Consider the following 23,854-nt stretch of genomic DNA (forward strand, 5'->3'; position numbering starts at 1 on the left):
CAGGATAAACAGAAAAAGGGATATCTCACACTCAAAAAAAAAACATTTTTAAAAATACTCCATTACTTTAAAATTAAACATTACTTTGGTATTTCTGTAGGCTGAATTGTTTGCTCATTACCAACATTTATCACTATATTCACTTAAACTCTTTAAATTAATAAATTGAGTCAGCAAACCACAATTTTCTTTACCCTATTTTTACTTGCCTGACCTTTTCATATCGTAAGAAGGATTGTCATTGCTTCCCGATTCGACACTCTGTTTCTTTATTGTTAATTTGGCACAGTCATATCACAGATCCGAAGGATCTCGTTCATTTGGAAGAAAGAACAAAGCGAGGGCAAGAGTCAGCTGCTTACTGAACAGATAGGTACATGATGGAGAAGCCTGAGGCTCGCAACCCAAACAGTTTTTCTCTCCTCTAACTGCGTGGTTATGATGACAGTGAGACAGACCGTTACACACACAAGACATATGCATGTGCGCGCACACACTCACGTATTCTTGCTTCTCCCCCCCGGTGTGTCATTGGATACACAAGAGAAAGTGTTCGCAAAATGCGACTAAGTGGCCACAGTCTGGCTTTTCCTACAACTGTAAAAACAACATTTTTAAGATGGCAACAGCGACAAGCTCTGTAGTTTGAACTCAACAGTGCTCTGCTGCTAGGGAGGGGAAAGGTGGAGCTGTGTGACTGCCTGTCTGCAGTGGGGCTGTAGATGTCTGTCAGCTGGAGAAGATGTAGAAGATGCTGTAGAAGACAGCGCTTTTACCATTGATACTGCTACAAATGTGTATCTGATTACTGCAGATTAATGTATGCAGGGTTTCGTCAATATTGTACTGCTGTTTGGATCAACAAAGTAATACCTCATTTTCAGACATAACAAAATAAAGGCAAGAGATCTCAAGCTTTGATGCATTTTCTGAGGATTTCTATAAATATAAAGGTAACTCACTGGCTGTCTTCTGAATTTATGCAACAGGTAATTGTGATGAAAAAATGTGAGCAAATAAAAATACATCCCTGAGGTGAGGTATAAGCCTTTTGGAAACAAACATATGGTACACTTTAATGCCAGAAGTATTCATCTGCCTTTACACGTATATGAATTTAAATGACATTCTATTTTTAATCCATAGGTTTTAATATGACGCCGCTCCCCCCTATGCAGCTATAACAGCTTCAACTCTTCTGGGCGAGCTTTCCACATAGTTTAGGAGTGCATTTATGGGAATTTTTGACCATTCTTCCAGAAGCGCATTTGTGCTTCAGACAGGTACCGTTCTCCTGGCAACCGCCAAATCCAGACTCGTCCATCAGATTGCCAGGTGGAGAAGCGTGATTCCTCACTCCAGAGAACATGTCTCCACTGCTCTAGAGTCCAGTGGTAGCATGCTTTACACCACTGCATCTGACGCTTTGCATTGCACTTGGTGATGTATGGCTTGGATGCAGCTGCTCGGCCCTGGAAAACCATTCCATGAAGCTCTCTATGCACTGTTCTTGAGCTAATCTGAGGTCCACATGAAGTTTGGAGGTCTGAAACGATGTGCCTCAGCATCCGCTGACCCCGCTCTGTCATTTTATGCGGCCTACCACTTCGTGGCTGAGTTGCTGTCATTCACAATCGTTTCCACTTTGTTATAATACCGCTGACAGTTGACTGTGGAATATTTAGTAACGACTGGACTTGTTGCACAGGTGGCATGTTATCACGGTACCACGCTGGAATTCACTGAGCTCCTGAGAGCGACCACAAACATTTCACAAATGTTTGTAGAAGCAGTCTACATGCCTAAGTGCTTGAATGTATACGCCTGTGGCAATGGGAGTATTTAGAACACCTGAATTCAATTATTTGAATGGGTGAGTGAATACTTTTGACAATATGGTGTCTGTGTGAGGAGGGAGGTAGGGAGAATGGGGTAAGAAATGAGAAATGTCATATGTTTTAAGAATCTTTAGGAAAAATAGATCAAATGAAAGGTAATAAAGATATTGGTCAGAGTGATAGTGCACATGACTATTAACAAGCAGGTTATAGAAAGTGTTTGAAGTGGTTTCTGTTCTTAGCTTTGTCCTTAAATGAATCAATGCCTAAGAAAGCTCAGAGTCGCATGAACTGTATGTACCTGTATGTTAAAGACAAGAAAACTAAGATACTCAAAGGCAAGCAAGAGAGAAAGGCAAGAAAGAGAAAAGTTAAGTTTTTTGAGTTACCATACCCTGAGGCCAAAGAAATAAATGCCTGGAGTAGATTTTATACTTGAGGAGCAGGGACTATGTGCACAGTTGATGTATATGCTTATTTACTATCCATGCTGGGGACAGGCTGTTGTGCTGCCTCTTTACAAACATATGTGTTTTGCTGCTTCTTATAAATTACAAACTAAACTAAACTTTGTATCAATTTAAGAGGACATAAATTGACAAAAAAGACTGCTGTTTAGACTCCAAACCTTTATTTTGTACCGTTACTGCTGCTGCCTACATGAATACCAAAACCTTTAGGAGCTGACGGCAAACAAAATCAGAGGACAAGTGATTGATAGAATTCATTCATTGAAGCATAAACTGGTGCAAAAACAGAACTGCGCTGCGCCTCACAAAGCATCATATTCCCACAACAACTTCATAGAGGATTTAGATTAACACAATAAAGCTAGCAGTTTGATTTCCTTTAGGCCGGAGGTTGGATCTGGAACAGAGTTTTCCCAAGAGCTATAACTGAATGCCATGATAACACTTTTCATTGCGACTTTTATCACCTCTTCTAGATGCTCCCAGATTGATTTTTGTTTGGGTTGTAACCCAATGACTCAGATAATGTCCCAGGTGGTGAGAGTCATTGATGCCACAGAACTGTCATAATCTTGAGTGATTCTTGACGAGACGCATTGTTCTTGGCTTTTAGCTTGTATGTGGGCAATAAAAGGGGTGGAAAGCAGCAGGTTCAAATTAAAGTACATGCAAATTGCATATGTTTTGTCCTTGCGTGGACATTGGCCGCGTTTCCCAGATTCGCTAAGAGCTTCTTAGTGAATCTGGGAAACGCAGCCATTATCTTTTCACATCAGATTTGTACGAGGACTCTTAGTTTGCATTTTGTCATGTTAACTGATAAATTTTTTCTTTACTTCATTTGAGACTTGATGAAAGGTTTTATGAACTCAGACATCATTGCATGAACAGACATGTCACAACATTGAAAAGTAGACAGCAACAATAAGAATTCAGCTAATCACATCAACCAAAGCAGTCTATAAGCTAATCTAAATTGCTCTGTTCTGGTCTTTAAGAAACAAATGGGCCTGTGTGTGTGTTGCTAAGCAACATGTGACAAGAGGGTCCTATCAACCTTTCAAAATAAATGGAACTTATTTGGAATGAAGGCATTTGTAGTATGTATAGTTGGCATGTTTAATTAAACGGACCAAAGAGATGTTTCAGTTTTAGTCTGTAGCTCTTGTTTATGTACAACTACACTCCTTAAAGATTAGTAATTCTGATTGTTGTCAGGTATGACTATCATCACAGAGTTCTTTATTAATTTCTCATTCTCTTAATTTAAGCAATTTCCTATATAAAAAAAGAACTACTATGTAAGGTAAGGCTGGTAAGATAAGGTATGTAGGCAGTTATATTAAAGTGTGGGACGCAAATAGAACAAGAAAGTAAAATATGGACTGATAAGAAATGTGAATTCTCGATAACAACCAACAGTTTGACAGTTTCTTAAATCTAGAAATTATCATACAGTTATACAAAGCTGTAAGTCTGTGATTTACCTGCAGTTGTTATCACCGCATTCATAATGTTTTCATATCATCATTTTAGGAATTGGATTGGGTTCTTGTCTGGATTCCTGATTGTGGATCAAATGTAAAATCAATGAAAGCCAGATGGTGTGTGTGAGCGTGAGACTGTGTGTTTGAGTGTGTAGTTATGCAAGATTGCACGCAAAAAGTTTGCATACATATATATGCTAAATTGAACACGTGTTGCCATCAGTGTGGAACTTCTGCATGGATGTGTTTGAGTGTTGGATTTTCCCTCACACCTCACATTTGGGCCAATCCATTCAGCTGATAAATGCATCCCATACTGTCATGGGAGGGACACTCATTTTATAGTAAAATCACTCCATGAAGAGGAGAGGGGAAACCCGGTAGATTGGTGTGCAAGAGTGTGCATACTTGAGTTAAGAGTAGGTATATAATGCTGCAGTCATCATTATTTGTCATAGGAGACATAAGAAACCCTTCCCTCATGACAAAGGTTTACACATGCAGTTGTAAAAAGAAACTCAAAGATTTTCTATAAAATGTATACTTGTTTATATATTTGCACAACCAAATATGATCATCAAACACATACAATTTACCTGACAGTGTTTAGCTACAGACACACACAACCTAATCTTTTCCAGCCACACAAAGACCCACCATCTCACACAAAAAGTGAGGACGGTATGTCACCTGTGGTCAGGTGACATACCACATACAGGGAATTTCCATGTTACCTGATGCTGCTCATGCTGCCTGCTTCTGATCCCAGCTTGCATCTCTCCAGCTGTGTGGCAACAATCTGACGCTCAGCTTCAAGTTCTCTAGTCAGACGTTCAAACTGAAGCTCCTGGAGAGAGAAAAAGGAAAGCATGCGTTTCACTAAACAATTTTAGATTTTCAGGACCTGCAACTCCAGAGTGATGGAAGAGGAAGGGTGTGGGTTCACCAAATCTACAAAGGCGGGAGGAGTAAACTGAAGTTGTCGCTCAAAAGACCTATTGTCTTTTATAAATTCTAATAACTACATATGTATGAGTCAGTATCAGTTAGAGCTTATCCTACCCATCAAAGACAACAAAAGTTATTAAAAAGCAAAAAAAAAAACAAAAAAAAACACCAGCACCAAAGACAACTTGTCATTGTGTCTCATGCAAACTGATACTTTTTTACATGTAATATTCATCCTCATATCATGTTGATAAAACTCTGCGGTGGCAAATGAAGACTCAGTGACTTCAGAAGAAATGTTTACTAAACCATAGAAATAAAACAGTCAGTTGCAAAAACAACATGAGTGAAGTGTGGGATTTAGCTTTCATCATCATGTACAGTAAATAATATAAATGCTCATAAGAAAACAATGTCGTGATGTGATCCACTTGAATTACATCAATATTTACAATCAACTATTTATAGATGTTCATTCGTTCAATGCTCATTCTTCATGTTGTGGGCTTTAGAGAGAGAACCGAATGTCTGCTGGGGAAATGTGTGCATAATGTATTTTGAACTGACAATCAAGGGCTTAACTTTCATTCAAGATAAAAGGAAAAAAGTTCTTACTAAGATGTCTGGCCTTTAAAGACATTGGTCTTTGATATCAAAGACAGTAAAGCCGTTCATCTTTTTTTTTAACATACCATACTATGAGCAGTTTTCACACAAATATCCTGAAATATTCTAGAGGTTCTATTGGAGTGGCGTGTGCTCATGCAAATGTCATCAGCACTTCATCCGGATGTCTTGTGGAGATTTTCCATGCAGCCTTCTAGTTAAAGCATTTTACTACCAGTCGGGATGAGAAATGAGAACCAGTTTCACTTGAAAATTGCCTCAAAATTTTTCCAAAGCATCTGAACTATATGGATTCTGCAGAAAATATCTGGACCAAACTGTTTGCACAGTGTTCGGATAACTTACTGGTCCCCAAGTGTGAAAATGGCAACCTGCTAAACACAAAAAGTATTCTCACAGTATTTCAGTGTAATAATAATGTGTGGCGGAACTGCAGCAAAATGCCAGAGGAGAGAAACATTGTCAGCTGAAGGTCATGGAAACAGCTCAGGCCTAAAATACAGCTATGGAAACTGTTATAATTAAGAGTTCTTAAAATTGCAAACCACAGTTCTTTCACATGAAGATATCTGTGCAATTCCTCGGTGGAATGACTTTATTAAAACCTAATAACCTTTCTTCCCGAGTGATTGGAGTACTGTGAATCTTCATCTAATATATATATATATAAATTAAAAAAAAAAGACAATTAAAATGCAAATAAACAAAAACTTTAAAAAGTTAAACTTTTTTTTAGTTGGTAACAGAAACCATTCACTAACAAACTATGTCGTCTGCTTTAAGTTATGATCTCACACCTAATGTGGCCTTGGTTATGCATCCACATGGATATGTTGATACACAAACTGTTGAAGTGTCTTTCTGGCAGCTTTGATTCCATCAACCACCAAGCTATGAGCCTGATGAATTAGATTTTTAAGTAAGAATAACAATGTGCAAATATGTGCGCGTCTGCGTGTGATTGTGTGTGCATATTGAAACTGATCAATAGTGCAGTGCATTCCACCCTACAAAAGATATTTTGGTTGATGAATGAGTGAAAGTGTGTGCAAAAATGAGAAAAAGGGTGTGTGAGCAAGACGAATAGAGAGTCTGTGCTGGTTTGATTGGTTTTCTCAAAGCCATTTGAAGCCATGAATGAGTTGATCCCCAGTTGCTTTCTCAAGCCTCAAACCTCAATCCAAACCTCCTCCCAAACACAAACCAGCACAATGCAATTCATCTCCCCCTCTCTCTTCCTCCCTGTTCCATGCATGCTTCCAGGAAAAGCTTACGCATAAAAAGTGCTCTCTCTTTCACTGTCTTCCTCCGATGCACATAGCTATGTTATGGGCAAAAATAAGCCTCAGACAGTACCAGTAGAAGTAATTCAGTGACTCATGGCAATTCCTTTCTCTACGAACAATTACCCTGAATAGAATGGTATGTTAATATCATCAATACACTACTTATATTCTGTAAGTTCATGCAGAACCCATTAATAATATCTTGAGCCATGAGTCCACTAGCCAGTCACCTTCTTTTCAATCCTATTTCTCCCTCAATACTCCTTACTTTCCATCATTCAGTCCTTCAGCCTCCTTCAGACTTTGCATCTAACTGCAACCAGATAAATCTCATGCATGTGAACAACAAAGTAGTAGGTTCAGTCACCCCTCCGACTTGTAAAGCAAGGTAACAAGGTCTATTAAACCATTTCAACCTGTAATTTTAAATTACAGCTTTGTTTTACAGCAAGCTGCCTAGCTTCAAAGCTCTGTTGTGCCACACATAACAGACTGTCACCTTGTTTGCCACAGCTGCAAAAGGTTTGAATCCTCAAAGTGTAAAAAATGCAAATCCAAGCAGCTAAAGTATCATTAAGCTAATTGATGATTCATCACGCCTCAATGGCAAAATATCTTCTAAAGTAGCATGGTTATGCCTGAAAGCTAAAGCAGATGGCAAACCTGTGAGGAATGTTCTGTATTAGGGGGATAATTGTTCATTTACGAATTACCCTTTGTTACAGGTCTTATTTGTTAAAACTCCTTGGCTTGAGGAACTGCTTTGTTGCCGATATGTTATAAATATCAGGGATAAATTGCTACTGGCCAAGATTTTTTACAACTGAACTGGCCAAGAAATAGTGCCATTAAGAACTATCTTTGCCTTAGTAAAGACTCAAAATAACTAATCAAAAGAGAAGAAAAAAATACATGTCTTATAATGAACCACACACTGGTTTACTTTACAGGAAATGCTACAAACTTTAAAGTTAGACCATGTACACCTGTCAAAAGAACTAGAACCATTTGTGTATTTAAGTGCCAAATTAAAACCTCAGCATTTCAGACTAGAATGGGGTCTCGAAGGGGTCATGTCAGGCATGTTCTTGTGCTGCCATGATTAGTGCCCCTGTGCTGTCTAACAAACCAGCATTTTCTCTCCACTGATCAGACTTCTCATTATCAGTTGCACCCCCAATCTGTCAGTGGTGTGTACTGTGCAGAGGTTTATCCTTTATCCTCTTCCTCCCCTTTACTAGGTTTCAGATGCCTCACTCAGTAGTTCATTGCCAGGGACCATTTTGCTGATGCATTCCTAGATCTTAATTTTTTCCTTCTGGATAGTGGCACTCAAAAGCCCCCAGACTTTCTCCTTCACTCCATCCTCCTTCTCCTTCAACCCTCCATGCCTTGTGGATTGTTTTCTTGTCTTGATATAAATGGCTTTAGTCTACTCCTTTGGTCAGGTTATTATAACAGCTGGGTATCTGATAACTGGCAGGGCTCATGTGTTGATGACTCGGACTTAGTGCCTTACTCTTTGTAGGTATTTTTGTAGCATCTGTAGCCATCCTGAACAATAGCTATGGGGCCTTCTGGTGGTTCATCTCTTTCAGCTATGTTCATCTCGCCTGTCTTTGATAACATTTGGCCACATTTATCGAATTGGACTGACATTCTGATGTCCTTGCTGTATATCCTAGTGAGTCGACGCAGTGAGTCAATGTCTTATTCAGTCCCGTCGTAAAGCTTGATATTAACCGTGTAGAGGAGATGGCGGGTGATTGCTCAATTTCGGAACCAGTATAAATAGAAACTCTTTGTGAATAATTGGCTGAGGGGGTTTAGGCATATGCAAAACAGCAGCTCCTTAGCTATGCTGGAAACCAAAAGATCACATGAAAACTTAAATCTTCAATTTAATCCAAAGGCTTAGACTGCTGGGGTCCATCAGACAATGCACTGATCACCTTTTCTCACTCTGCTCTCACATGACATCATTTTTATCAATCACTTGGGTGTCTCTTTCTGAGCAGGTATCCCTGGTGTGGTTACGGTGCTCGTTGACCCCTCCTTCCTGCTCTTTGAACCCCCCCTGCTGATCGAGGGAGAAAGGTTCTGCTTGAGGTTTCTTCCTGTTAAAAGGAAGTTTCCCTCTCCACTGTTGCCTCCAACATGCTCAGGATGATGAACTGAATCAAGGAGAAGTTTTGATGTGATCGTTTGGTTTCCTTAGCGAGGCAACATTTAATTCAATTTAAAATTTTCATTTGGCATTACATGAATTTGACTCATTGGGATTTTTTATGTTCACTGAATTATATTTAAATGACAAAGAACTGGATTACAATTGTCTTGAATTGGACAGTATCATTTGTTGTAATCTGACACTAAAAATAAGACTAAATTTAATTTTGTACTTATTATTTTGCTTACTTTTTATTATCAGCTTTACAAATTGAATATTCAAAATTAATTATTTCCTATTTACTAACGTGTTCTAGAAATAATCTGCTCAATAATTTCATTTAAGCTTTTAAAATAAGAGCTTAAACATCTAGGCATCTTTATCAAGTCATCCATTCCTTCACTATGACAACAGAAATGTAATAACTTAACTGTTGTTAAGTTATTAAAATGTTTATTTCTGACATATGAAAGGTAAAGCTGCTTAAGCATATCCCTCTTTTTGACTGTGAGAGTTCAAACAGTCCAAGTCAACATACTATCGAAGTAACTATATATTTTCCAGTACAGCCTCAAAGTAAGTCTCCATACCACGGAGTACAGCGTCAGGTAGACTATGTCTACTGAAACTCATAACCTATTAGCGGGCTGTAAAATCATACAAGCTAATGCTTTGTTTTACGTCACATTTAAAAAAAATCTTTAAAATAATCAGCAACTTGTAAGTTGAAATATTTTGTATATATTTAAAACGCACAAAAACAGAACAGCATCTCTTACCACACAACAACTAGAGGTCTTAGAATTTGTATGATGTATTTTAAATGACAAAGTATTTGGAGGTGATCACTATTATTTTCAGGCTATACATCACAGGATGCCAGAGCCGCTTGGCTTAAAAATGATCATCTTTTGGGCACTTTAAAATGACTGATTATCATGTGCGTATAATGAAACAATGTTGACGCAGGATGATTAGATATACTGCTATAAAATTGATCAACCTAATTATAAAAGGTGTCATCAAATTTCAAAAACAGATTTGTCATAAAACCCATTTCATTGTTCTACATGTTCGTTTAAAACCCTGTTGCAGATAGAGCACTGGTCAACCTAATTATCAATACTTTGTTTTGTATGGATGATACAGTATGTTACACTGATACAGAGCAGGTGCTTCCCTCTTTATCTTGAAGAATCTCTCCAAGACTCACGTCTTCAGACGATAACTCTTCTCCTAGCACCCCCACACCCTAACACACCTAACCTGACACTCATCTGTCATTTCCATAGATTTATACCGATTTAGCACTGAGTGTAGAGACCAGGTTTCTTACTGCAATGAAGCTTGAATTTTTCTTATTCGATAAAAGCATCTGCGAAATGAATAGGTCACTTTGAAAGATCCAAAACTCACAATTAAAAAGAGTTCAGTTTGCTTCATCCAATTCTTTCTGTCAAAGCATACAGACTAGATGTAGAATTTCTCTGTGTTACTCATGTGTTTTGTTTTTGTGTGTGTCACCGCCTCTGGAACAAACAGGAGACGGAAGGCAGCAGTCAGTGAGCCACAAAGGTCTCTATGGCAACTGAAAAACCACGTCCTCCCCCAACCTTTGTAAATTGTGTCCTGACTCCTCCCACACAGCCCCGACCCTTCCACATACCTGAACAGCTCTCAGGATTTATCCACCCACAGAGTGAGGGGCCAAGGGCCAGTCATAGGTCTGTGGCATGAAATAATCTATGTTGTACCAGAATATTGTAATTTCAAGGTGGATTTTATTAATGATTATGACAGAATGACAGCAGCAGTGTGACCATTGAGTAACATAAAAAAACATTCAGCAGCAGATTTGTCCTCTTACATAAATACATGTACAAAGTGCTTTTTGATGAGGTTTTATTAAAACTTATTGAATAAACAGCAGCAGCGCTAGCAGCACAGTAGACCTCTGAACCTTTTCTCACAAGTTACTGGAAGGTCAAAATACTTTCATCTCTGTTTGGAACATGATAAGCCTAGTTTTTTCAAAAGCTTCGTTTGACAATGTTTGGCAGTGCCCATTGGGAGCCAAGATAAACTCCAAAGGAAGAAATATAATGTTATATGACGACTATACTACTAATACTGCTATGCTACTACTGTTATATTACTATGTTAGTAGAACATACTATATCATTATGTATATTACTGAAAAACATTAGGGTTTAATTTAATTATTTTCATTCTTAAGAACACTTATGGGCATTTGATGTTCATTAGTTCTATAATTGTATGGCAATAAAAACAATGTTGTGCTGTTTTTCTTTTCAAAACTACCAACATTAAGGCACACGTGGCTCATAAAAATGGTGGGAAACATGAAAGAAATAAGATAAGAATAAACGTGTTGGCCAGCGAAAGTTCCAGTCCCACTTTGACATAGATATACATGTTAAATAGTTGTTGTTTTTGTTTTTTTAAATGCAACTAACATTTGCATCTGTAATGTGTTGATTAATCTGGTACCTTTTACTTTCAGCACACACACAAAGGAAATTATTTTCAGGGTTTTCACTGACCAGCTCAACTGTATGTAGAAAGTGAACGAATCTAGAATTTGATGCCATAAAAACGCTCAAAAAAACACCTCAATGTGTAAAGGTAACAGGCAGAAACCACTGTTGAATCTGTGTGACCTGTGTGACTGTGATCAAAACAGACACATAGGAGAACCTTAAAAGATCAATGTGACTCCACACAGGCCATGAATGCATCCGGAAATGTAACCTGAAACGACACAACAAGGAAGCCATATGTCCACTCTGTACAGAAACACCACCAAGCTCTCTATGCATGAGCTCATCTCAAATGAACAGAGACAGTGGAGACAGTGAAAGGTACAAAAACCAGCACCTGCAATGGTACGGGGCTGCATAAGTATCTGTAGCAAGAGGGACTTAATGAAGTGTGAATATAACATTGATGCAAAGGCCTTTGTCAGAATTGTAGGGGGATAGATGCAACCATCAAGTGGACATCTTTTCAGGCATTCTACATGACTTCCAACAGCATAGCTTCAGAGACGAAAGAGCGTGTGCTTGACCGTACTGCCTTTCTTCTGTTGAAAATGTATGAGGCAGCGTGAAGAGGATAAAACTTTCCAACGTTTCTGTTAAGAGTGGGAAATCTAAAAACTTACTCACTAAAGAGAACAAACGAGTAAAAACTAAACAAGACTATTCAAATAGTTGGGACTGGATAGTGTAGTGGTATGATTGCCACCTTTCATGTGGGAGACCTGGGTTCAAATCCCCTGCATTAAAGGTATTACCTCCAGTAGGGGTCCTAAGGCCACACCCCCTTACCCTATCTGCCTATCTGTAAGTCGCTTTGGATAAAAGCATCTGCTAAATGCTTAAACACAACAAAGAACAAAACCCCAAAAGTTCTAATTTAATTGTATCATCAAAGGTTCTTTCTAGAATAAGGTCTTTAACATCTGTAAACAGCTTAGAGATTATATTTCTAATGTGAAGCTGGATAAAACTGAATCTTTTGTAAATTCTCATTAGATTATGTTTAAACTATCAAACTTCCCCGTTAGAGTAGGAGTAGCAGTATATTTTTGTCTCAGTTTCATATTTTTTCCCCATCTCTAAACCTTACAGCTGTGGTTCATGTAGCTATATCACGTTTCAAATTTAGCCCAGATTCATTTCTTCCTCTGTTGCACCTTTCTTTGCCTGTCTTGTCTGTCACTTTAATGAGTGTAAAAAACCTATACTCAAGAGAAGAGCTCTGCCACTGGCAGAAGAAGGAGAGAGAGAGTAGATGGAGATAGACAAAGACGACTGCTGACGAACACCACATGAGGCGATGCCCAAAGGAAGCATTCCTGATCCAGTCCCAAATATGTACAAGCGTGTGCAAAAGAGAGAAGCCAGTCAGTCTTTCCACAGACGTTTACTATTCCCCGCTGTTGGCAAGTATACACTTCCTCTACTTCTATCTTTGTAACAATAAACACCAGGTTGTAGGTTCTAGATTGAAGAGTTTAGGGGAAGTGATGCAAACATGTGACCATGTATCTATTTATATTAAAAGCATATCCAAGTGTTTTTTTATCCTGAACAATATCATTTCATTATCATAATCTAAATCTAAACGTGTGTTTTATGCTAACCCTAACCAACCAATAGTTTTGGACTTATTGAAAGTCAATAGATCCAAAACTATTGGACAACACTGGGTCAGATGGAACTCAAAATTGATTGTATTGCGTAACAGTCCATAATGTCAAGCTGCTATCAACCACCTCGTACCTCCTTATAAGTGGATCTGAGAATGTAATAATTGAGCCACTGTAATTCACATTTGTGACAGTTTTATGAAACAGCAAAACATAAGTATGTTATGATTTTGAAAGGGGGAAAGAGGCATATAATGATTTTATAGCCCCCATAGGGAAGTCATTTTACAGTTTATGAACCAACATAGCCATAATACATGCTGTTACTCTTTGTTGCTCAGAACAGATTCCGCTCTAAGAAAGACTCCAACTCAATAGAACATGGATTGTATTTTGTAGCTTTATACATCGACAAGTACATTTTGCGTCTGTGTGTGTATGTGCTTCACTTTTCATGTATACACACATCTGCATGTAGGCGTGTACACAGGTGTTCTAGCCTTCAAGCTGGAATATTAATACTAGCCAAAAAAGGGAAATGATAATCCACAGCTCAGTGTTGCCTCATCCTAAATCACCTTGGCCATTATCACCTATTCTTTTCCATAACACATGACTCATCATTGTTGCACACCAGGAACATAACTCCTATCACATTGATGACTGGTCTTTACTTCGGCCTGCCTGCAAAATTCAGTTGACAATAAATACAAATACACAAGACAACAATGTGAAGGAGGCAAAGAAGAAAAAAAGAGGATGACAAAAAAAATTAAGGAAAATAGAAGAATTCTGTTAGCTTGGTAAAAATAATAACCACACAAAATAAGAAATTGAAAAATCTGTGAATGTGGCTTAGAATATGGGTTTTCAAACTTTGTGAGTGTGTAGACCACTATTTGTAATCCAGAATATTTGCGGACCACTTCATAATACACATGATAAACTATATCTACACACAGTCCTACCTCAATTACCCGCACCTCTTAATAGGCCTACTAGCTGGGGTGAAAGTGGTTTTAAATTATTGCCTGTACATTAAATCAAACGCACCAATCCCCATAGCAACTGCTGTGTTTCGGAAGTAGACGCATGCGCACTCACGTACCACTGAGTGAAATCTCCGGTCGTTAGCTCATAAGCTTCCACTAGCTTTGACTTAAATTCCACATGCTTGTTTTCCAGATGCCGGCGAAGAGTTGAAGGTTTCATGCTCTCGTTAGCCAGTGCCTCGTAGCAACAAACGTAAATGGGCAACGGCTCGTCTTCGGGGCCAGTGTAGCTGGATCCCAATGCTAAGTAGCTTTCATAGTATTTTCTTTTCACCCTCCTTTTCTTTTTCTTTTTATGAGGATTCATGAGGAGTTTTTTATGGCTCGTAGAAGCCCTCCACTCACTGTCAATCGCTTCATTATTGGTAACTTCTGCCTCTTTTCTCTTCAGAGAACCTGTTGCCATCCACCGATACATCTTGTGGTTCTGAAGGCACTGGACATCAACTTTCCCACCAAGAGCCACTAGCCCAAAGATTTAGCCTATTTTAAAATCACACAATAACTTCAATTAAACTTAAATTTAAATTTTATATCTATATACATATTTTTAATTTTCATGGGAATTTCCTGGTAAAAATTATTTTAGATTTTATTTTGCTTTTCCACAGACCACATTCAGTACCATCACGGACCACTGATGGTCTGCGGACCACACTTTGGGAATGACTGCCTTAGGATATAGTAAAATATTAATGGATTTTGTTGCTTTTGTAATTATGTATATATAAATATATAGGTACATTTAAATAAGTATGCTGACACACATTGACAGCATAATCAAATCAGAATAATATTCCTAATTAATCTTTTTTTTGTATTTGATATATATTCTTTCATCTTATATAAATGTTTTTTTTTTTGGTTTATTCCAATTCACATTTCAAAATCTCATTTATCAATTGACAATTTCTAACTCTTCATCAAAGTGGTGGAGAAAACATGACGACCTCATAGCATATGTTCCGTTCTTTAGCCCGAATATTCTTAGTTCTACTCTGACTTTCATTGCAAGTCCTTGAAATGACTCGATGTTGTTTGATAAATAGAAGCAAAGAGGAAATAGGAAAACAGCTTCATAGACAGAGCAGTCAAAGAGCTACAAATATTCACCAGGCTAGCCCAGGCGGCCGGTTTTGTCACTGGAGAAAAATATCATTTAAACCCTTTTTAATGTACAGCTCAAGTACACAAGTGATGTCCAGTAGAAGCAGCCACGTTAGTCTTTAAAAAAAAGAAAAAAAAGAGCAGCACAGACATATGACTGCAAACAGCTGGCCCATAACAGTTTTATATGCATTATAAATATTCAGCACATAAACACAGCAATACTTTGACAGATCTTTCCCTCGTTAAATTATTTAAAGGCTGAAGGGGGGAAATAAAATCAACTCTCTTAGAACCCAATTTCTTTCAGTATCTCTTGTTAAAGTATGTCTGTCTTATTTTACTCTGTGTCTGAACAAAGATGTGCATTTGTAAGTTTGGCCATAAGTGTATCAATTCAGAGCAGCTAGATCTTAAACTCTAAACAATGTATTCCGAATGCCAGTCTGATTAACATATACATGCAGACCCACTCAAAAATTCAACACAGTTCCCTCTGTTCTAATTAAGGCCATATATTAGCATTGCTTTGGTCTGTCAAACTTACGTAAGACTGCAACAGCATTAAAATTGAGAAGAAAAAGAAGATAAAACAGAGATGGAAGTGTAAGCGTACTGTATTGTTTAATGTTGTATGTTCTATATCTAAAGCCAGTTAAGGATATACCAGCTTCGTTTTTAAATCCCCACAGATTGAGATCAAAGACACGTATAGAAATATATATATTTTTTTTTCCATATGTACAAGGTCAAAAGACAAATAGGAGTCCACAGATTAGCATTTTCTTCATTCTCCTCTTATAGAAATACAAAGTTTTGTTTTGTGAACTCTTACTTCGGTGAACATATCAATGTTTTAGCCATGTTTATTGACAGCTACACACCTTGAATTTGCCATGACATGAAGATCTGTTAAGAGAGCTGTTTGTCTGCTTGAGTGGCACAGGTCAACATAAACAGTGTTTTAAACAAACTGAGTTACCCAAAGTTGTTGAGGGCACCACATATAGATGTGAAAAGAGAACATCTTTCCTCTGCAGTTCTAAAATTCTAAAACTCGTACAGACTAATTCACTGGCAGCTATGTGATTGAACCGTTTGTCTGCTACTTGTGTCAAACTGTTCTAAAAAGCTGCATGATAAATGACCTGTCACACTTCAAGTGGAAAGAAACTCCTATAATTGGTAGTTTTGCCCTGATCTAAAGAGTGCAAACCCTTCCTATCACAGTCGGGCATCACTACTGTCAGTGGATCAACAACAATCAGAAAGTTCAAATCCTGGATACAACTGAACATGTGCCCATCCTCATCCAGAGAACCAAAAACACAGGCTTTCCCCTGCTTGTTTACTAAAATTTCAACGCTGTACTGTGGATTTTTATATTGATTCACTTTGGCATCAGATGGTTGTTTTCCTGGGAACTATATTTTCTCAAACTAAGAACGGCAGTGTGCCAGTGCTAGTATGCAGCCACTTGTCAGTGCTTGCTTATACAATGGCTGCACACTAATAGTAAAAACCTAAATTCCTTAGTGTAGAAAATACTGAGCTAAAGAGATCCACCTTCTGATGTAAAAGTGAATCACTTTCATACATAATAGCGCAGTAGCTCTATTCTGACATTGGCAACATTTCAATAGCAACAATAAGCACAGTTTATTTATTACTGTTGTTCATTTTCAACTCCATGCACTAATGGAACTCAAAGCATAGCGGTTATCAATTTAATGTTAAAAATACTGTAAGTGAATGGTTGCACTTCCCTCTACTGACCGCCTTTGATAAATATGTTTAAGACATTTTTTCTTGATATAAGGTTTAAATCGTTAATGGCATTCCAGATTTCTTTGAATTTTTTTAACACATTTGGGAAATTTAGATGAAATATTTAACAGTGAGCAGTTTTTCATTGTTAGATTTTAGATACAAACAAAATGCTCCAGAAGCACAAGCCTGATGAAGTTGTAGCAAAAGCAAATTTTTGTTAATTTGTTAGAGAATTTCAATTGCTAAAATAATTTACTGGGAACATGAGATTATTCATAGTTTACTTGTTTTGTATTATTGTTTTTTTTTTTTTGCACCAATGGCATTAATGCTGCAACAGCATTAATTTAATGCAGAATGGCATGTGAAATTTGTCGTTCAAGAAGCATGTCTTATTCAGAGAGGACAGGTCTACTTTGTCTACATAAATGAGAGAGAGAGTGTGAGAGAGAGAGAGAGAAGGAGGGGCAGGGAGACTGAATCGAACAAACTGCAAGTAGTTCTACAGTACATTGGATTTCACTACTTAGGATTGTAAAAAAATCTAAATTATGTGCAGTTGACAAATGTATCTGAGCGATCATCAATATAGTTAAGCAGCCTGCCCAACTAATGACTCTGTAGGGGAAAACTTGATTTTTATCTCTCATAAAACACTTTAATGTTTACATGTAAGAATTGCATGAAGACAAATAAATGGTCAGTGACATTTCAAATTGGGTGGATGTGATCATTCCAGCTTAGAGGCAAGGAAATAAGACCTACGGCTCTAAAGGTTGTCAGTTTTTAATCTTTAGACTGGTTAGAGAGTTTATTAAAGTCAACCACCTGCATGTACACATATGTGCAATGCCACAGAGTGTTAGCTAGAGGCTCAAAATGCAGAAGACAGCGTGACTGGGTTCATGCTTAGTGAGTGTGGGTTTAGCCACAGACAAAATGCCATTTGGAAAATGTCACTGCCTAAATGCCAATGCAGCTCCCTTTGCTCTCTTGCCTCTGTGTGTGTGTGTGAGTGTTTGTGTGTGCATAAGAATTGATGCATGTTCACATATACCCCGTAGATACATGGAGTTGCTTAATTGGCAGCAGAACCTTGTCTGGGGGATGCAGCGATGCACTAATAGAAGTGTTTTTCAAAGTCAGTGACGAACCTCCGCTGCTGTGTATAGTGGATGAGAAAAAGTCTGGCTTTGACTGACAACTTTTTGAGTGATGTGCTGCATATCTAAGTATGCAATTTAAAGATACAATCAGAAAGATGTGGTACTTTTCTGTCCATCTTTCTGAGGGCTTTTATTTGAAATTCCTGAAGTAGCTCACACCCTTTGGAAAGCTAACTTAAGAAATAGGATAGTCACTTTAAGTGTATAATTATGAAAAATATATCAGAGAAAGGACTGAAAGTGTTTAGGTATTTTAAATGAATATGTTACAATTAATATTCAGCAGACACAATTTATTCATTTAGCCAGAGGTGATGGTGGAAGTCTAAAGACTTAGAAATGGCTTCTGACCAGAAGTCTGTAAATTTGAATTTCTCACACGAGCTGGGAATTTCTGAGCAAATAAAGTGAATGTGTAAGCAGTCCTCTTAACATTTAGTGGCACTGTTCCCTTAAGCAGGGCACTCACTTTCTTTTAGCTCCAGTTGAGCAGCTCATTGATGTAAAATATAGCTGTGTATAATGGCTGCCAGGTGAGACTGGAAGCAAGTGCATAAATACATGGGATTCTAAAACAAAGTAAGCATTCTCAGCAGAAGTCCTCCATGTGCACTGGGTTTAAAAAAAGAAAAAACAGCAAGAGTCTTTCTAAGTTCTTTGTCAGCTTTTTTCCATGTGTGCCCTCTATCTCCACTACATGATGTGACAGGAGACTCCAGAGCTGCCCCAAAGGTCATCCATCCACTGGAAATCACAAACACTTGTTTTGATAAATTAGCCCGTGGAAGCACAATGAAAACATTTGCAATCCCTTATTTTCTCGCACAGTCCTGTCCAGACAAAAATAGGCAGACACCTCGTGTCCAAAGTTGACTTTTTGATTCACTGGCCAGCAGGACTGGTAAATGAAATACCCACTGGCTTACTGGAGAATATTTAACTAACACTGAAATAGGAGATCACAATGGCTTCAAGGGTAAATGTATGTCAGGTACATTTAAGCTTAAGTTCCTGAGTGTAAATGACAGATACAGTATGTATGTCTTAAAGATAAACTGAAGCGACAAGCATGAAAATGATACAATCACAGTCAGACCCTTCGGCTTAGTTTTAAGATGGATGAAGGGTTTAACAAGCTCTCTGCCAGCTCCTTTGTTTGCAATCCCTTCACACTGTTAAAATCAAGCATTCACAACTCCAACAAAACAGAAGTGTGTAGCCCAGTTAACGTTGAGTGACACAATGTCACTTGCAAACAGAGACTCAAAAAAGGTATACTAGAATTTGTGTGTGATTGAGAGGACTACATTAAGCGCTTACAATAAACAGTCCTGGTTTGGTAAAATGTCCCTTCGTTTTTACTTCTTCCTCCTTACCTCCTTGGTCCATGTCTATAGAACATATAGAATCATAGTAAAAGTGTTTTCATTCAGAGGCAGCTGTCAGGTTTCGAGTATTTGTTTCAGTCAATAAAAATATCACTTATATTGAGCTTTAATCCTCCTGACGCTGCTTTTGAGCAGTCATGTTTTCTAGTTTGTGCTGCATCCTCATTTCAGTTAAACTTCATTCAGATCAGGTCTAAAATATGTGATTATCAGTTTATAATTCAGTTTATATCAAATGGTAAATCAACTCCATTTATATAGCACTAAAAGTGCTTTTAGACTCCAAGCAACATTTACCCATTGACACACATTCATTAATACAGTTATTTAGGCCCTGCTGTGCATCTTCTCTATCACAGACATGTCTTAAGGTATTGGAATTTTAAAAATGGACATTTTTGCACCAATACTGCATTACAAACGCGAGATGGGTCAATTGGAGAAATGCATTTTCTTTAAACCTCACTGGTTTAAACCTCCATTCCATCTCTGGTAGAGTGTCAACACCAGCACTACCATTTCATTTTGGGCTGAATCAAAAAAAGAAATTTAAGAGTGATGATTCTTTGTCACGAAGAGATATAACAGGACAACACTAAACAGATTTGTCACCACCACAAGATCCACAGGTTCTTATAAAGCTGCAACTTGCTACGGCTGCCCTAATGCATATTTATATTAAACAAAATATAGCAAATATTTTTGTTGTGGCTTTCAATCAAACTCAGAGGAGTTTAATAACAGGAGTGATAGGTGCGTTTAAGTACTGTTGATTAGACGTGGGCAAGGATTTTTTACTTTTCTAATCATTTAACCATAAGAAATCGAATAGTTTGTGCGAGTATTGTCTTGATATGAAGCTATTTTGTTTTAATTGGCAGCTGGTAATAATGTGTTACTACCACCACAAGGTGGTCTGTGTGGAACTCCTTCAAAAAACCAGAACACAAACTCTTTCAGGTAAAGTTAGCGAACTATAAGTTTACAATGAGTAAACATTATCATGTAAAAGTGAAGCACCCAAAGCGTGCACCTCCCCCTACGTGCACCCCTCCTCTTATGACACTGTATGGCAGATTTTTGCATTATAAAACGAAGGAAAGTGATATGTAATATATGTGCAATAAAGGTCAATAAAAGAAAAATTAATTTAGGGTTAATGTTAGACATTCAGTTGTGATGATGAGGGTTACGATGGAAAGCACATTAGGTCGTGACTAACATCCATACACAGATAGAGTACATATGATGTGTGTGAGTCTGGTGTGTATTGAAGGTTGTTAACTGTCAAATTTTCCCTCCTCTTGGCAATGCATCATTAGGTAGAAACATGGCTCCCAGGCCCCCTTAGAGAAAAATGAAAGCTAGAGGGGAGTGACAGGTGGAGGGATGGAAGATGACAGAGAGAATGATTAAAAAAGAGGAGAATGAAGGGGAGGAAAAACTGTGGTGAATGACAGCAGGAGGGTTATGTACACAAGAGGGGAAGTATGATAAAAAGAAGTATGATATAGACCGAGAGCGAAAAAGAAGGACGGAGAAATGTAGCACAAAGGGGAAGAAAGAAACATGACTTTTTCATGCCATTCATTTATGATTTAAATCTCTTAATTGTCGCAACAGCTCCTGTTTTTTCTTTTACAACAAAAAAGTTTGCTTAATTTGACAGCTTTACATTTTAGCAGAAAGTGAAATAAAATGACAAAAAGTAAATGTTTTGTTTGTTTTTTTCACTAAAAAACAGCCTTGATTGTAGCGTGTCCCTTTTATTCAGATTGCTATTCTGATCACAAACTCTTTTTTTGTCTGCAGGCATGTGAGTGTGTGTACAAATGTGTATCTGTGAGTGCAGAACGCTTTTGTGATGCTGTCGCCAACTGAGAAAGCTGTTCGTGGTGGAGGCAACAACAGCGCAGTGCTCTGTCAGTGATCACTGGGGGGTTGATGACTCACTGTCAGCCCTTTGATGCACAGCTTCACATTACTTTCTTTATATCTTTTCTGTGAAGAAGCAATGGATGGATACACTGGGACAGAAGAGAAAAAAAAACAGCAGAGTACTTTTAAAAGTCCTGCCCATTTCACTATGTATAATCAATTATGGTGACGAGAGGATTTGAGACGCAAAGAGGAGAGAAGATGGAGAAAGATGGAGGACGGGCCTGGGGGTGAAGGACAGACTGTAAAAAATGTCTGCTTTAGATGCAGTTTGTCCCTTAGATTTGTCATCTGACACCATCCCTCATACTCAGCACATTTAGAACAGAGAGAATGCTGAGTGCTTCCATCCAAGCAGAGCGGGGAAAGCACATACACAACCATCCACGCAAGCACAGGCACACAAACATACAAACACAGAGGAAGCATCTTTGCAGTCTTCAACAAAAGTTTCAATTCTAGCAATACAAAACTGCTTCTAATATCTATTTAGGGCCCGTTAATAAAAATGGTTTATTGAACTGCATCATGTGCTAGTCTTTCATTCAGTTGATCCCTTTCTCTCATTTCTATGGCATGGCAGACACACACAAAAACTGTGCCTTGAAGTAATCATTTATGTTTTCTGCTCTGTTGGCTGAGCTTCTCTTGTTTAACTTTGCACACTACACTGAATTATTTTTAGTTTTTTGGTTGACTTGGTTAATTGCTATTTACACATCCACAGTCCACAAAGGGAAACAAGTACAGTGTAGGCACATACTTTATAAACATGAAGCCATACCTTTTTTATATTATCTTTTAAACTAATGTCTGCAGTATGTACATGGTGATAGATCCTATTAATCACAACAGCAAATGTACCACACAACAACTTCTGTAGTCACAATGATGTACCAGAATCAAAGATGTTATCAACATGACAACCAGGCAGGCGTGTCACTACAGTCCATTACCTGAGCCCAACATTAAATACACAAAGCACATAATGATTTAATTTTGTCAGTGATACTCTTGTGACAACATTTCAGATTGTACATCCTGCACTGATCAATAACAAATCTAAACAAATTCTATTCTCTGTGTTTCTAACACACAGAATTACGACAAACAGACTTAACTGAGTGTTATTTATCTGATACCTTCCTCTTCTTCACCTCTCCAGCTGTTTCCCTCATGTCCTCTGCTCTCTTCTCAGATTTGATCATATCTGATCACACCTACAGATGTGGCTTGTAATTGGTTCTGTTTATAATGACTTCAGCTCTGTTTATACTTAGTAAACTGAGCTTGTTAGCCCCTGTGTTACTATTTAGTTATTTTTGTTAACATTTCTGTTCTTCTACTGGATCACATACCGTATATTTTCCTAATCAGACCATTTTTAATCTGACTTTCATAAGTAGCATAATAACTGCTGAGCTACATCACTGAGCTATTTATTTATTTATTTTAATCAACCTGAACTGAACACGAAGGAGCAGCTCTCTGTTGTCTCATCTGCTGCTACAGATTGTAAGAGTCATCTCAGAGTTGAGCTACAACTTGACGGCAACTACAATGACCAAAGATATGAGCATGCCAAAGAAAAGTATCCTGCTAGTATAGAACATAGAGACTTACTCATGTCTAACCATGCCTTTAAATTAATTGCAGCCAAATCTGTTTGTACAAAGGCTATGTTATCGAGAGTTCGTAGCTTTGTAAAGAGAGGGACAGCATGCAGCACTGCTTCTATCGGCTAATTTACAATAAGCTTTATTGAATTATATATCTGTCAGTGTGTGCAGGAATTTTTCATGCATCATAGATTCTACATTTGCGATATTTTGCGAAATTATGACTGACACCTGCAATTGCTCTTTGAATTTCAGGCCTTGAAAATGAATGTGACAAAACTTATCACTTACTTTAGACTTACATCTTTAATATTCCTTTTGGTGATCCAGATAGCAGAGAGGAAGAGTATGACAACATTTCAACTGCTCACTTTGTTTTCTTAACATTCACAAATGGACTGGGTTTTAGTAGTTCTAACGTTGTTAATCAAAGCTGTCGAACACAAGCGCTTCTTGAAGGTAAACTGGAAAACCATTTCATATGCTCTGTTTCTTTCGCAGCTCTTAGCAATCTACTTTGTTCAAACAGTTCAGCCTGAGAGGAGAAAGGATATTACTTCATAAATCCTTTCGAAATTAAAACTTGAAGGAGTGGATAATGACAAAAACGAGTTAATCCTGCTGTGAATAGGGACAGGTGTTGGCTGTGGAAAGTACATAAAATATCTCAGAATTAACGTGCAGTCCATTGTACACAAAATAGGCTAAGAGCTTCTGTGTATACAATCACACGGAAAAACAAACACCTACGAAGACACCGATTAATACACAGCGAAAGCATATAAAATATGCACATGCTGGACAAGCCAAACCT

At 37.8% G+C, this 23,854-nt stretch overlaps 1 protein-coding gene across 1 annotated transcript in view; it reads right to left on the reverse strand.

The window, feature by feature from the left end:
• ctnnd2a (catenin (cadherin-associated protein), delta 2a) overlaps positions 1-23,854 on the reverse strand; it is a 222,402-nt gene that overhangs the window by 148,448 nt on the left and 50,100 nt on the right. The window contains exon 3 of the mRNA XM_072378041.1: positions 4,530-4,642. Within this exon, the coding sequence (XP_072234142.1) occupies positions 4,530-4,642 (113 nt within the window). The remainder of the gene's footprint in view (positions 1-4,529; positions 4,643-23,854) is intronic.

Source organism: Leuresthes tenuis, unplaced genomic scaffold (assembly GCF_036924035.1).
Source record: "Leuresthes tenuis unplaced genomic scaffold, fLeuTen1.0.hap1 SCAF_24, whole genome shotgun sequence".
Taxonomy (NCBI): Eukaryota; Metazoa; Chordata; class Actinopteri; order Atheriniformes; family Atherinopsidae; genus Leuresthes; species Leuresthes tenuis.